Below are 15250 nucleotides of genomic sequence, written 5' to 3' on the forward strand. Positions count from 1 at the left end.
ATTCCCTAGAAGTTTTTACAGACATTATCTCATTTGATCCTCATGACTCTCCAGAAAGCCCAGACAGGTTTGGAAAGCACGTACCTCTCGCTTGGTTTCCAACCAAGGCCTGCCTGCATGCAGAGCTCAGGCTGGTGGTCTCACCACTGTGCACCCTGTGGTTGCACCACACCTGCCCTCAGCCTCGGCCAAGCAGGAGCCCAAAATGGGAGACCTGGAGGAACTGGAGGAGAGGGAGCAGCAGCCACACTGCCTGGAACCCAGAGGCCTTTGCAGAGTCAGCAGCATGTGGCACACTGCTGACCACAGCCGGTTGGTGTGTGTGTGGTGGGGTGGGGTGCAGTGAGAGGAGGGAAGGTCCTGGGCCCGGACTTTCCTTGGTGCTGTCCTAGGTTATCAGGAGCCTAAGGCCCTCATCTCTGCTCCCAGGCCTGGCCTCTGAGCTCATGAAAATGCCATGCACCACCCCTATGTTTATCGCAGCACTATTTACAATAGCCAAGATAATGGAAGCAACCTAAGTGTCCATCAGTAGATGAATGGATAAAGTAGATGTGGTACATATACACCATGGAATATTATTCAGCCATAAGAAGAACACAAATCCTACCATTTGCAACAACATGGATGGAGCTGGTGGACATTATGCTCAGTGAAATAAGCCAGGTGGAGAAAGACAAGTACCAAATGATTTCCCTCATTTGTGAAGTATGACAACGAAGCAAAACTGAAGAACAAAACAGCAGCAGACTCACAGACTCCAAGAAGGGACTAGCGGTTACCAATGGGAAAGAGGTGCAGGGGGGAGGGAGAAGGGGATTACAGGGCATGTAATGTAGGGGGGCATGGGGAAGGCAGCACGGCACAGAGAAGACAAGTAGTGACTCTACAGCATCTTACTACACTGATGGACAGTGACTGCAATGGGTGTCTGGGCGGGGGGACTTGATAATAAGGGTGAATGTTGTAACCACAATGTTGCTCATGTGAAACCTTTATAAGGTTGTATATCAATTATACCTTAATTTAAAAAAAACTACCCCACCCCAAAAATGCCATGCAGCGAGAGAGCAGGACTTGTACCTTGTTTGAAGCCAGCCCTAGCCTCCCTGCTCCCCTCTGCTATGAATGTTGGCTAGGATGGAGTGGGGTGTTCAGAGGACAGGAAAACTTGAGGATTCTCAGGATTGCTCTGTTTGTGGGGAGAAGCTCTAGGTCCCCAGGTCATGGCAGTAGAAATTAGCAGGAGAGCCCTCCCTGTAAGATATGCTTCATCGTGTAGATGGATTGGGACCATCACAGCCTTAAGAACAGGCAGGAATCCAGGAGTAACGAGAGTGGGCTGGCAGAGCACAAACAGGCTGGTTCCAAGGCTGTGGGCTCGATGGTCAGGGTGTTCACTGGACTCCCCAACTCCCTCTTCCAGGAAAACATCCTGTGGGCTCCCCAGTCCCTACTTCCAGCGCTGTATATATATAAAGGGGGTGGGAGGCTTGTCCAGCCTGGTGTACATGCTCCTGAGAAGGATGGGGTTTCAGAAGCAGCTACTGACTTCAGGTAAGCAAATGTCTGACCTCTCAGGGCTGCAAACAGTCTCCCCCAGCTCACCTCAGCTGGGCCCGCCTCCCTCACCAGCTTTCTGGACCTCCATCTCACCCCTGCTGAGTCCTGCTTCCTCCTCTGCCTAGGGCAGCACAGATTCCACCCCACAGGCTGGGTTCCAGGACCTCCTGTGCAGGTCACTCAGTGCCAGGGGGAGGTGGAGGGAGGGAGGGAGGGAGGGAGGGAGGGCTGCAGGGTTCCTCTTTGCCTACAAACAGCAATGCTGGGTGTTTCTCAGTGGCTGTAAGGATGCTGATGAAAACCCCAGGATATTGAGTCATCGTGGTGGCCAGCTGGTAGCATCATCCTACTTGGCCCCGAACACTCATGCAGGGGCAGAAAGACTGGAAACCTCTCAGGCCCACGGCTCGAGCAGCCCATGGAATTTCATAACCTGAGCTCTTCCTCTCCGCTTCCTTTTCTCTCTCCCTCGACTCTCTCTCCCTCCTCCTCCTCCTCCTCCTACCCCTCTGCCTTCCCGATTGCCTCGGTGTCACCTGGCAAGGCCTTTCCTCCCTGCCAGCCGGCCTCCTCCCCCACGGTGTCTGCCTTCCTGGCACCAGTCCTGGGGCTGGAGTTTGCCCTGGGCCTGGTGGGGAACAGCTTGGCACTCTTCATCTTCTGCTGCCACCTGCGGCCCTGGACGTCAAACACCGTGTTCCTGGTCTGCCTGGTCATCGCCGACTTTCTCCTGATCGTCAACCTGCCCTTTCGTGTGGACTACTACCTCTTCCACGAGAAATGGCACTTCGGGGCCACTGCCTGCAAAGTCAACCTCTTCATGCTGTCCACCAACCGCTCGGCCAGCGTGGTCTTCCTCACGGCCATTGCTCTCAACCGCTACCTGAAGGTGGTGAGGCCCCACCACGTGCTGAGCCAGGCCTCAGTGTGGGCAGCCACCCAGGTGGCCGGCGGACTCTGGGGAGGAATCCTGCTCCTCAATGGGCACCTGCTCCTGGCCCCCCATTCCAACAACACCTGCCTCAGTTTCCAGCTGGGCTCAATGCCCTCAGCATCGCTCCGCTGGCACCAGGCACTGTTCATGCTGGAATTCTTCTTGCCGCTGGTGCTCATCCTCTTTGCCATCATAAGCATTGGGCTCACCATCAAGCGCCGCAGGCTGGCTGGGCAGCCGGGCCCACGGAGGGCCGTGCGCGTGCTGGCTGTGGTGATGGCCGTCTACACCACCTGCTTCTTACCCAGCATCATCTTCGGCATGGCTTCCATGGTGGCCTTCCGCCTGCATGCCTGCCACACCCTCAACATCTGCACGCAGCTCTTCCATGGCTGCCTGGCCTTCACCTACTTTAACAGCGTCCTGGACCCCGTGCTCTACTGCTTCTCCAGCCCCAACTTCCTCCGCCAGGCCCGGGCCCTGCTATGCCTCACCCAGGGTGGGCAGGACCCAGCCAGGGGTGAGAGCTCCTACCAGCCCTCTGCCCAGCGCCGGGAGGCCTCCAGGAGGGTGGAGGCCCCGGGGAAGCCACAGGTGAGGTCTCGCTGGAAGCCCCACTGGAATAAGGACAGTGGGTCCCAGGGTCAGGGGGCCACTGCAGTGCCGCAGGAGTGAGCACTGCTGGGCTCTGGCCTGGAGGGACAAGGTCAGCCCCTGGACGGCCGCCAGCCCAGGGTGCCTCAACCAACTGTTCAAGGGACACCTGTAGGAGCCAGGTGGGTGGCAGGGAGTAAAGTGGGTCTTGACCTCACATAGTGCATCCTGGACAATGTCCCCAGAGCACAGAAAAGAGCAGAGTGGCAGGTGGAGACGGGCAGGGGCTGTGGGAGCACCAACTCGAAGGCCACACAGCTGCCCAGTCCTGGGGCCCCAGCGGGATTACGGTGAGAGCAGAGTTTCTGCTTTAGAATTGGACAGCCGCGTTTTCTGTGATCTCGTTTGCCCCATTCAGTACTAATAAACTTCCTTCTGAAAACCCAAGTCTCTCAGCCGTTCTAAGAAAAACTGAATAAATACCTTAACGTCCAACCGGGTCTGGTGTCAATAGGTTTCAAAGTGAGTGCCTAAGATGAAGGGAAACTCGGGACAGAGTGGGGAGACCGATCCAGGGCCCCGTCCTTTCATGTGGCTCCTGGAGCCCTGGAGTGTCCAGGGCAAAATGCCCTCCTGGGTGAGGTCCTGGGCGCGGGGGAGGGGCGCACCGCCTGGACCTCTGGCAGGGCTCCTCTGGCCTCACACTCCTCTTCTGCAGTCCTTCTCCAGGCTCTGCTCAAGGCGCCCTGCCCTGCTCTCCCTGGAACAATGTGGGGATCGTCAGCCTTGGAAATTACTGCCTCCATCCAGTTCTGGCTCCTGGCTCAGCCGGGGCTCCCTCCCGTGGCTCTCCTCAGCCCCACGTACGCTTCCCTGGCCCTGGCCCTGGATCCTGTGATAGCTTCCATGCCACCAGAGAGGACCCTGGGTGACGGCAGGGACCTCAGTCACCAGAGCTGGCTATGGCCCTCCCCTAGAACCAAAGCCATGTTGTCCACCTCTGTCCGTTTCTGTTCTGGGCTGTACACCTGTGGTCAGTGTGTGAGACCAGCCGGGCTAACCTTCTGATAGCCTGAGTTCCCCAGGCATAAGGGGGGTACCTGGCATGAATCAGGGTTTTTGTTTTTCAGGGTTGAGGGAGGGGTAGCGGTTGGCCCTCCTGTCCACAGGGGAAGTCACTCTTTGGCAACTGCTTGTAGGACAGATGCCTAAAGTATTTGTGCATTTTCTACTGCAATCTCCTAACTGTACCCTGGGAACAAAAGTTTCTTTAATCTGAGTGGAGGGAGAGGGAGACACAGCCTCCAAGACTTCCAAAGTTACTTAGAAGTCACTGAGACCCCAAACATACACTGCCTGAACCCCGTGTGTCCCCAGCCCTGGCCACCTTGGGAGAACAAACATCTCCCCCAACACACATGCCCTGCCTTGCTGGGAGAGTCAGGGAGGCTAGAAGTTCTCTACTCATGATCCAGCCATGGGCCTCCAGGCCTCAGGTACAGTGTCTGATGATGGGGACCGCATGTCTCCTCTCCCCAAGGGGTTTAGCCCACTAAGTCCAACCCTCTTATATCAGGGGCAGGGATGTTCTCCTGCTGTTAGAAGTCCTCAGGCTTGGAGCCCAAAGCCCAGCTCATGCCCCCGGGGGAGGCAGCTAGCAGTGTGGCTCCCAGGCTGGGAGATGGGGAGAACGCGTCAGGCCGAGGAAGGGGCCTGGGGGACAACGGGTTGGATGGATACTGAAACCCACCTCCCTGGTGTACCTCCAGGCTCTTCCCTTTCCTGAAAACTCAGCAGCTGCTCTCAGAAACCGCCAGAGATGTAAGAACCCAAACCAAGTGATAAAAAGGGGTGTGCTGCCTGGGCCCCTCCAAGGTGGCTCGTGTCTCGTGGCCCCCTGCTCCACTCCTCCACAGCTGCCTTTATCACCCTGGTAAAGCCACTCCCCATCTCCCAACCCTTGCCACACGGGGAGGAGACAACCAAGCCTGGGCCAGCCCAACCTCAGTCTGAGATTTGCGATTTCCAAGTCAGACACTTTGGTGCAAGGCACAAATACTCCTGGAGGCTGGGACTGCGCACCTGGCATAGAGCCTCCACCTGTTGGCACTAACATGCCATGTGAACACCAGGTGCCTTCCGTCTGGTACCATCTCTTCCCATATTTGTACCTGCCTGTGTTCAGAGCAGCTCTGTGGGCAGATGGGTCTCCACTTACCATTTCCTCAGTCTTCTCCTCCTGGGCTCTTTCCCACACCACCATTACGTCCTTCCATCCCCTCAGCAGCCTGGCCCACTCCCCCCCGGTGATGTGAGAGAACTACTGCCACACGGGCCCCATGGCCCAGATGCACAGCATGTCTCCCCCCGTGCGGAGTCTTGGGGCAGATGCCAGTCACAGGGTTCGGGCCCACGCTCCTCACCTGCCCTGTATCCTCCTTGCCTCTCCTGTTGAAGTTGGGAACTGCTCCCTCACTGACAAGCTGGGCCTCCCCACCCTTCATGGGGCTCTCTTCAAAGAGGGTCTGGGTGTTCCCAGAGAAGCAGGCCTTCAGGCGCCTCCACACCCTCCCTCTCCTGGCAGGACTCTCCTGGTCCTAACCCTGGCCCTGACCCACTGTCTTTCTGGACTTAGCTCTCCATCTGTGAGATGGGAACAGTGATGCTGGCCCCTGGCCCACTCCAGGGGTGGGTAGCTGATATGCCAAAGTGCTGAGTGGGGAAGGCAGTGATTACATGGCGGGGGAGAAGGAGTAAGAAAGGATGGAGGAAGAAGAGGAGGACGAGTAGGAGGAGGAGCAGAAAGAGAAGGGAGTCTCAGTGGCACAATGTGTTAAGTACAGTGCAGGGTTTTCTGCAGATGGGAGGGTAGTGCCCGTGGTAGGACAAGCTGGAAGCAGGCTGAGTAAAAACCTCATTTCCTACTTTCAAGCCCCAAATTGCATTTTGGTCCTTGGGCTGGGCTGCACTATTCAGTGTGAATTTGGGGCGGCACCTTCTCTTCTTCTCCTAATGTAATCTGCTGTCATCCTTAGGTTGGAACAGACGGGATCCACGACTTTAGTCCAGGGAATCCAGTGCAGGGGGTGAGCAGACAGGGCTGGGCTGACAGGTCAACAGCCACTAATCACCCAGTGTTTACTGGGCACCCACAGGCACTAGACACTAAGCTATAGAGAAAGACCACACGACTCTTACATTGAACCCTGAGGCCAAGCCTGGGAGAAACAGATCTGCAAGTGGATCAAATGCAACCCATGCCTGTGTCATCCAAGGTTTTCAAGGGTCAGAAGAGCTAACTCTGTCCAGCAGTCAGTGAGGTGATGCATGTGAGCTGAATCTTGGAGGACAAGGAAAGTAGTGAAGGGAATAGCATCCCCGGCACGGGGAAGAGCATGAACAAGAGCAGGTGTGCAGGGGAGGGGCAAGGAGACCACTGAGGCAAGAGAGGCGGCAGCCTAGGCACAAGTTAGGAGACAGGCAGGAAGGCAGGCTGCCTGGCAAGCTCAGGGGCCTGGGTCAGTCCTGCAGACATATGGTGGGAAAGGGAGTGTGCATGAGGTTCTTCCGAAGTTAAAGATTCTATCTGGCATTTTGATCAATTACTCTGGTACTACTGTGGACAGACTGCTGAGCACGGGTGGGAGACAACCTAAGTAGGAAAGAGTCTGTACTTCAAGCAAGGGCCCCATAAAAGCAGTGGCAGAGAGTGTGAAGAGGTGGGTGGAGAGGGACAGCTGTGGAGGAGGGGACCTGGGGCGTGACGGGTGGATGGTGGCACACTGAGGGTACAGGAGGTGGAGCAGGTTCAGAGCAGACAAAAAGAGTGAAGACAAATCGGAGGGGCTTGGAGGACCTCCAGGTAAACATGTACAGTAGCACATTCAGGCTGGAGATAGGATACCAGAATCTTCCTCTTACCAATGGGAGTTGAGCTTCTGAGAATGGATGGGATCACCTGGGGCGTGAGTGGAGAGAACTAAAAACCATCCTTTAAAAAATCCCCACGAGTAAGAAACACACAGAGTGAAATGTCTAGAAGAAACCTTCTTACTTAAGAAGAAAACCAGGAATGTAACAATAAAAGAGAGTATAAAAGAAGTCAAGGCAATCTCTTCACCCAAGTAAAAAGATGGCCCATTAAAAAGAACATAATAAAGCCATATTTCACAAGGGTCAAAGCCAAACAGAAAACACTCAGACAGGCTGTAAAGTACTTCATGCAAGTGTAAAGCATTTTCAAGATTCCTAATTGCATGCTGAAGGAGGTTGGTCCAAAAACTGAAGCGTGTGTCTGGCACCGTCCGGTCAAGCCTCCTGGATGGACACTCTGGATTAATAACGCATGTCTGGCACTATTTAAAAAAGCTTTTCAAGAAGTGATAGATTGTCATTTGTATCAAGTTTAATGATATGCAAACCATGTTCTATTGTGGTTATGATTCATACATATGTATTAATTATATAAAACTGTGAGCAAATTAAAGAGAGTGCTTCTGAAATGGAGGAACACGAAAAGGGGCTACACAGGTATCTACCACTATATCTGAAGTTATCTCTGTAAAAAAATATCTGAAAAAGTAACTATGAGTAGTATCTGAATGTTACTTAGCATTGCTCTGGGTAGAGAATAAGAAGTCAGTGTAATGAACAAAGAAGCGTAACACGACAACAGCTGCCAATGCTCAAGAAGGCTGAGAGGATGCCTACAGCCTGTGCTGGGTTTGCGATGAGGAGGTCACTAGTGACTACCCACAGCAACTTCAGCAGGTGGCTGGGGGTAAGGGCAGAATGGAAGCCATTCGGTACTAAAATGGGTTGAGGAATTAATGAGACTTGAAGTAATGGAGACAACTCCTCTCTCTTTCAACAAATTTGCCAGTAAAGGGAGATAAGATGATGGCTCCAGGGGAAGCTAGTGGAGGACAGACATCTTGGTGGCTTGATTGTTCAGTTGTTTTGTTGACTGGATGGAGAAATTTAAATATAGTGGTAGAAGAAGGGAGAGGAGGTGAAAGTGAGGGGACAGAATAATGATAGAGCAGTTATGAGCACTCTGTCCCAGGCCCTCTGCAAAGCACTTCACACATACTAACTTAGTCCTATGAAGTAGATACTATTATCCCAACATACAGATGAAAAAACTGAGGCACAGAGATGTTAAGTAACTTGCCCAAGGGCATACAGCTGGGAAGTGGCAGTTTTGCCTGAGTCAGGACATTCTACTGCAAGGCCCTAAAGTGGGATGGGGGAGGAGGGATCCAGCATGTGGGAGCCAGGAGGGTCCACCAGAGGCCGAGGGTGCTTCCCTGGGCTGGTGGAAATGCACTATTACATAGGCTAAGTCTTGGGGCAGAGGTTAAGATGGTGAAGGGACCCTTCGAAGGCTTGGTTCTCAGCAGGTGAGCACTAAGTGAGTAACAACGGCTTGAAACAGCTGGTTCTGGGAACAAGCAAGTGAGCTCCTTAAGAACATATAAAAGGGCCACTAAGCCAACAGCCCAAAGAGGCCTGGTGAGTTGGGCACCCACAGTCCCTGCAGGTTGAATGGTTTCCTCCAGGAAACCCCCTGCATCCCAGGAACAAGATCAGAACAACTGGGAGATAAAGCTTATGCAGAAGCAACCTCTTAGGAATTGCCCATAACACCCAGTCCTGGCAATGGAACTTACGGCTGGTACTCCTTGAGAGGTATGGCATGCAACAATCTGAGTTCTACAGGTAAGCTTCCAGAAAGAGGGAGATACCTGAGTGAGGATAAAATGTTAAAAAAAAAAAAAAAAAGACAAGAGCCACGGGGTACCCTAGGCACTTCATGAAGGTGGGGCTGCTGTCTTGCACCTGGAGGATCCCTCGGCTTCCCCAAAACCTTCCCTGACCACTAGTCCAGCCGGACTGAGCCCCCTATCCAGGAACTTGTACAGGCACTGACACAGCCTCAGTTACAACTGTTCCTGTTCTCTGGGAGCCTCTCATGTGTAGGTCTTGCTTCTCTTGCAAAACTCTTGAAACTTCATATCTCTCTTTTCAAAATCTCTCACAAATCCCAGCAACCAAGGGTCACAAACAGGTATACCTCACAAACATGGGCTGAGGAGGGGTCGGGGTGGGGGTCCCCAAGTCCCTACGAGGGCTCTAGCACAGGAACAGAGGCACAGTCCACACTGCATTCAAACAGGCTGAACCAAGATACCTGACAGTAATTTCTACCAGGCAGGTTTTAGCTCTCAGGGCCTGGAAAACAGTGAAAAATGCCAGGCAGGTTCTCTATATCTTTTAGGTGAACTAAGACATTTTTATTTCTGACTTTCAGGCTTGAGGAGAGTGGAATGCAGAAGAGCAGGCTGGGCTTTCATCCTGTGATGTGCAGCCCCTGCGCACATTTCACTTTGCTTGCAGGGGAGCCTTCCTCCCATACGGGGCATGTGGCCTAGCACTGTCCCTATCACTTGGCTCTGGGCACAGCAGAGCAAGAGTGGTTGATGGGGAAAGGGCTGCCAGTTGCTCCTCATGCATCCAGACCTAGGAGACACCTATTGGGGTGACCTAGCTCCTCATGAAACCTCCCTGTCTTCAGGATGTGGCTCACGAGACAGCAGGAGAAAATACAGCCCCCTTGAAAAGGCCTCTGAGAGTCTCAGGGTAGCTGGCAGGGGATCAGACTCAGCGACCTCTGAGCTACCCAGGGGGTCGGAGCACTGGGGATGAAGAGCACCTGATGCCGAGGGCTGCATATGTGAGCCTTACAGCTGAGCCACCGCCCCAGCAAAGGACAGTTGAAAGCCAGGCATGATTTCGGGAAGTTTATTGGAAACACGACACAAATTGATTAGTAGATGGTACCTATTTACAGACAAACAGTCCACACTGCAGTATCACGCTCGGAATGCATTATCCTGGGGAAACACTCATGACCACTGATGCATGTCTCGGTTAGTTTCTAGCAGGGAAAATCAGAAATTGGCAGGGAGAGAAATGGGGAAGGGCGGACAGAAAAGCAGGACATGGCTTTCCTGAGGGGAACGGTGAGGTGGGTTGCTAAATAGGTAAATTCCCCCAAAGGAAAACAGGGACAACTGTTATGAATAGAGATCTTCCCCCTCCCTCCACAAAGCACTTTCTAAGCAGAGTGAAAGAGTCTACAAACTGCAAGGGGACAGCTCCTCCGCGTACCCTCCACAGGGTCTTAGGATGGCATAGGCCATAAACACAGACTGCACATGACCTAGAACAGACCAAGGCCCTGTGCATTCTGGGCCTGCATGCCCTCAGACCTGCTCTTAGCTCTCCCCTGCTCTGCTCTGAGTGATGGGGGCCTGACCACTGTGGGTTGCCTGTTCCCGGCACTAAGGTCAGCTGGCTTCCAGCCGGCTTAGCTAAGGAAGGGTGCCTGCAGAAATTTGGAGGGCTCTAGAAAGGGGAGGCTTCTCCCCCACTTCCCTGCCTGGGAGATTGCTTCTGGAGGGGGCCATGCCCCCTAATGGCTGTGGTTCCCAACAGACAGGCCCTCTGTGACTCCAGGTTTCTCCCAGTGGCTCTGGTCAAAAGGATCCGGTAACACAGCCTCTCCCTTCCCAACGGGTGGTAGCAGCTTCCTGCTGTTGTTCTCCATCTCTGGGTTGCCTTTTACTCCCCCATTTGGCCTCTCAGCTCTTCTGTGCTAAACAATTCTCTGGATTTAAACCCCTGTGTCTCAAATATTTAGAGTGGCTTCTGTTTTCCCAGTTGGATGCTGATGGGAATTGGGCTGTGGACAAGGTAGAATTGTGAGAGACATGCGCAAAAGCCAGCCTGTCCTCTTCTGCACCACCTCTGGGGGTGAGCAGGCCAAGGGAAGATGACTTGCAGAGAGCCTGTGTGTCCTCATTCGGTGAGCACAGACCAGGCTCAGCACAGCACCCCTGGGCAGGTCTGCTGTGTGCCCTGCAGACTCTGTGTATACACCCTACAAGCTCATTGCACAATGGTGACATGCCACTGACACACACAATGGTGACATTGTGGCCCCAGAAGCGGGTGGCTGGGAAACCCTCTCAGCACCGACTGCTCAAAATGGCAAAGCCAAGTGCTAGAGGCTCCCTATCTCCTCCTCCCTTCCCTGGAGTGTTCATCAGATGCTGGGGGCTTTCCAGAGGTGAAGCAGCAGGGGAGATCTGAGTCAACATCCACTTTGTAGGAGGACTGGCTACAGAAGGAGGAGCTCTCACTGAAAGGTGCAGGAAGAGCTTTCTTGTTACACGAGGCCCAATACACAAGCTGCACTTGTCCCAAAGCTACATGTGATCTGCAACTGGGTGGGCCTCCCTGGTCTTCCTATAGCCCGGGCCTGGCCCCGGCTCCAGATCTCCTGGGTCTGCGCAAGGAGGCTCTCTCCCAACAGGCAGAGGGAATGAAGCTGGCAGCAGAGACTTGGGCAGCTGATTTTTCTCTAATCCGCAGTCACCATCTCATGTGGGTTAGGAGGGTAAAGGGGCAAGGGAGCCATCCCACCTCCTACATCCATGTGTGACAGGAAATCCAGGGCAGGGCACAGCTTTCCTCTGTCTCTTTGCATGGAGAAATACACATATGGCATGTGACGCACAGAGCCAGCTGCCTCCTCTCCCTGGGTCTTTCCTGAAGGGCTGCTTGTGGGGAACTCTGAGGGCAATGCTGGCTGCCTTCTCCCTGTTCGCGGAGCACCTCTGACACAGCCAGACCCTCAGACCCCATGCCTAGGCCCAGAACAGTTCCCAGAGTTGGCAGGAGAACGTCCCCAGGTCACCCCTGAAAAATCCTAAGATGAGAACCACCTCCTCTTCAGAAGAAACACCATGAGGACAGCAAAGCTGGAAAAGGAAAAGGTGGCTCGGGCTCTAGCATCCCCCTCAGCCATCAGCCATCACATTCTCTGCTGAGCTGAGCCCAGCCTCTGAGGATCTGGGGTGTCACTGTCATTTAGTGATACCTCCCCCTGCCTGGGGAAGTGGGAGGAGTTAACCCGATTGGAGCCATCTGTCCTGCAACCACCTAGCTGTGTGGGACACTTACTGTCAGCCATTCCACTGCCTCTTAGTTGCGGACCCTGGGGATGGCTGGGAGGCGAGACTACAGTTGTCTTTCATGGTGCTGTGCCCCTGTGCCGCACGGCCTGTCCCTGCGAAAGGAGGGCAGGGGAGTGGCCAGGCTTACATCTGCCTGGGGAGCCAGTGGGGCACTAAGTTATTCCTGTCCCTGCAGCTGTGCACATAGAGCCACGGAGCACTAGCCTGCAGTGCCAGCAGGGGCTGGGGCTAAGGGAGGACAAGACACAAACCAGGGAAAACCAGGCAGGTCTTCTGGGGCCTAGCCCCATGTGTGCACAGAAACACTTGGGCTAGAAGGGTAGGTGGCTCTTGGTGTTGTAACACGCTCACCTGCAAACACGATACTCTCACTTCACTCTCCTAGGCCAAACAGATCTCCCTGCTTAAAATAAACCCGGGTGATCTGTCACTCCCTGAAGGACCAGCACTTCGTTGGCTGGTCTGGCTGTAAGGGAACAGGGCAGTGGTGCAAGGGGCTTGTCACAGTGATACACATGCTTGGCTGGGTGTGAGTACCAGCTCTTGCTGGAGCCGTCTCAGGCCAAGCAGAACCAAGCAGAACACCAGTCTCTCTTCAACAACAAAACACAGATTCTATGAAGAGTTCACAGGCTGACCAAAGAAGATTTTCTTATCTTTTATCAGTTCCTCAGGTAATTCTGTACCTTGGAGGGGCAGGGGACGGGGGTCAGATACAGGATGCAAGGGGTGAAGAGCAAAATCTTCCCATTAAAAAATATAAGTAGGAAGCCTACTGAGAAAAAGCCAAGTGACAGCAACAGCAAAGATGGGGAGAAATACCATGACCTGCATAAACACTGGCACATTTCTTAAAAAAAATCCATTCAGAAAGATGCCATGTCCCTCATGTACACAATCATACAACCTGCAACAGAGCTGAGCTGACACATGCACAGCAGCGCGGCTGAGCTTTGGCAGCTCCCCTTCCGAGGGGCTGCCGCGCCCGGGGCACTGAAGTGGGGAGAAGAGAGGAGGCGGAGTGGCTCCTCCTCAATTCTCAGGCAAGACCCACTCTGGGACAGCGAGGCCCCTGGGAGGAAAGCAAGGTGACACTGATGCACAGATGGAGACGCAGGTTTTGGGCCATGTACTCCTATAGTTTCTGCCTCCACCCCATCGAGTCTCCATGGGATGCATGAGGAAGTCTCCCACTAAAAACACTGGGAATGGGGCTGCTTCCTTCCCTGGCACCGCTGTGAGCATCAGCAGGATAATGTAGCAAGTCTTGGCTTATAGGATGAAATAGCGATAGCTCAGTCTGACACGCAGCATGTGAGTTCTGGAAAAGAAAGAAACAGGGTCAAAGTGAAAGGAGTCACAATGGTGGAGGTAAGGTGAGTGGAAGGATGGTATCGGCCCTCCCACCAACAACCTCACAACATTCAAGGCAAGACAGGTGGGCATTAAGTCAAATAAAAGCTCACGGCATAGTTTTAAGGTTGGATCAAAGGGAAGTTTAATCAAGGCCCAGAAAATACGTGCATGGCACTGGAGTGTCTTAAAAGCCAGGTTTGGGTGAACTGGCTCAGAAATCACTGGCAAGGTGCTACAGGAGAGCACAATGTATATGTGACATAATGGCTACTAAGGAATAGGGAACACATGGCCTGGACGAGGCACAGCCTGACCTGAGGTAACTACAGTCAATTATAATGATGTGGGCACTCAGAGGCAAGGAACGCATTTGTCCACAGGAGGGGGGTAAACCTCAAATGCTGACAATATCACAGCATCCCTCATTCCCACCCCCTCCACTTTACCCCAGAGCTTTCAAGTCTTCCGTGAAACATAAATGAAAAGCAGAAGTGGCCTGCAAACTCTATCTTCACCATCTGGTATTTACTCAGTAGGTTGTGAAACCTTTTGCTTGGTCATTAGGAAAGTGGCTAGGAGGGAAGTGGGGGCTGTCTGCTGAGATGGAACGAGGTGCCCCAGCCAAGGCAGCACTCAGATAATCTGCCTCTCCCATCACACATGCCACTCTGCAACCAGGAGAGGACATGGGGACGCTCACCTTCACAGCCTCCTGCCATCCTGAGGAAGGTCTGCAGGATGGAGCAGAGCTGCACCTTCACTTCATGAGCCTTTCTAGAATAGGGGAGATATATGTACACAGCCTCGTGTTTGATAGGGCTCAGCAAATACGTGTTAAATAAAAACCCAGATAACTCAGCTTAGGACTCAGGCTAACCTTTGCTTTATTGAACCCACTGTAAGTTATGTAAGTACCTTATTTAACTTTCACCAGAACCTTGTGAGGGTCAGAAAGGTTAGGAACTTGCTGAAGGTCACATAGCAAATAAGTTGAAGAATCACAATTTGAACCCAGAACTTCCTGATTCAGGTCTTTTTTCCTACTACACCAAGCTGCCCCATTCTCCATCCAGCCCAGTTAAGAGCATACTGTCCTCTTTAGTGTCTAAATTAAGGGTTATGTGTCAGTATCTCCAGGATCTGTCAGAAGCCTTTTCTTTTTTGCATGGTAGGTGAGGAAGGTGGTGGTACTGTGTCATTTGTTTGTCTAAGTCCCTATGGGATTAAGCCATCTGCCAGAAGAGCCACTAGTAGTAGTTCCCTAAGTTTCTTATCTGCCACAGTAAATTGTGCTTGCTTCCATCTGTGCTAAAGTTACCTGCCCCATTTTCAAAAGAACCCTCTCTTCCTAGCAGCTCAGGGTCTTGCATCCAGGCTCCTGCCTGCCTTCCCCACACTGGTCATGGTTTTAAGCTGAGATATGTCACCTCTGCATTCTGGTCTAGAGAACCCCAGAGCTTATCACCTGCTCTTGTAAGGCTATCACTTCACCCCCACTGCTCAGAGCTTCCACAGTCCCACTGCATTTCCTTGAAGCAAGGAGCAAGAGCCACACACAGGGCCCCAGATACAGAGGCGCCCAACATGGCAGAAGGCCCTAGGAAAAAAAAATCTGTACCCATTCTCAGGTCTCCTTCCTAGAAAACATAGCCCAAATCATTTCACTTTTTACTTAAAAATAAATTCTTAAATGAATTAATCTACATTGCAACTTTTGTCTATATTAACCCTGATTCATAAGCACTTATTAATATATACA

The 15250-nt window shown here is 52.9% G+C and overlaps 2 protein-coding genes across 6 annotated transcripts in view; one reads left to right on the forward strand and one right to left on the reverse strand.

Moving 5' to 3' along the window:
* The first annotated feature begins 1282 nt into the window (after nucleotides 1-1282).
* Nucleotides 1283-3542, forward strand: OXER1 (oxoeicosanoid receptor 1). Its single transcript, XM_036925802.2, is given in 3 exon segments — nucleotides 1283-1387; nucleotides 1689-1899; nucleotides 1902-3542. Coding segments are annotated over 3 exon segments (1587 nt in total). The 3' UTR covers nucleotides 3173-3542.
* Nucleotides 3543-9881: 6339 nt separating this feature from the next.
* The window catches only part of MTA3 (metastasis associated 1 family member 3), a 181900-nt gene continuing 176531 nt past the window's right edge, over nucleotides 9882-15250 (reverse strand). For 4 of the 5 annotated variants that reach the window (XM_036925590.2, XM_036925589.2, XM_036925593.2 and 1 more), the window contains one exon: nucleotides 9882-13456. In XM_036925590.2, the coding sequence (XP_036781485.1) occupies nucleotides 13431-13456 (26 nt within the window). In that variant the 3' untranslated portion in view covers nucleotides 9882-13430. Of the gene's footprint in view, nucleotides 13457-14191; nucleotides 14266-15250 lie in introns of all 5 variants that reach the window. The other variant, XR_005032687.2, reaches the window with a different exon arrangement.

Source organism: Manis pentadactyla, chromosome 2 (genome assembly GCF_030020395.1).
Source record: "Manis pentadactyla isolate mManPen7 chromosome 2, mManPen7.hap1, whole genome shotgun sequence".
Classification (NCBI taxonomy): Eukaryota; Metazoa; Chordata; class Mammalia; order Pholidota; family Manidae; genus Manis; species Manis pentadactyla.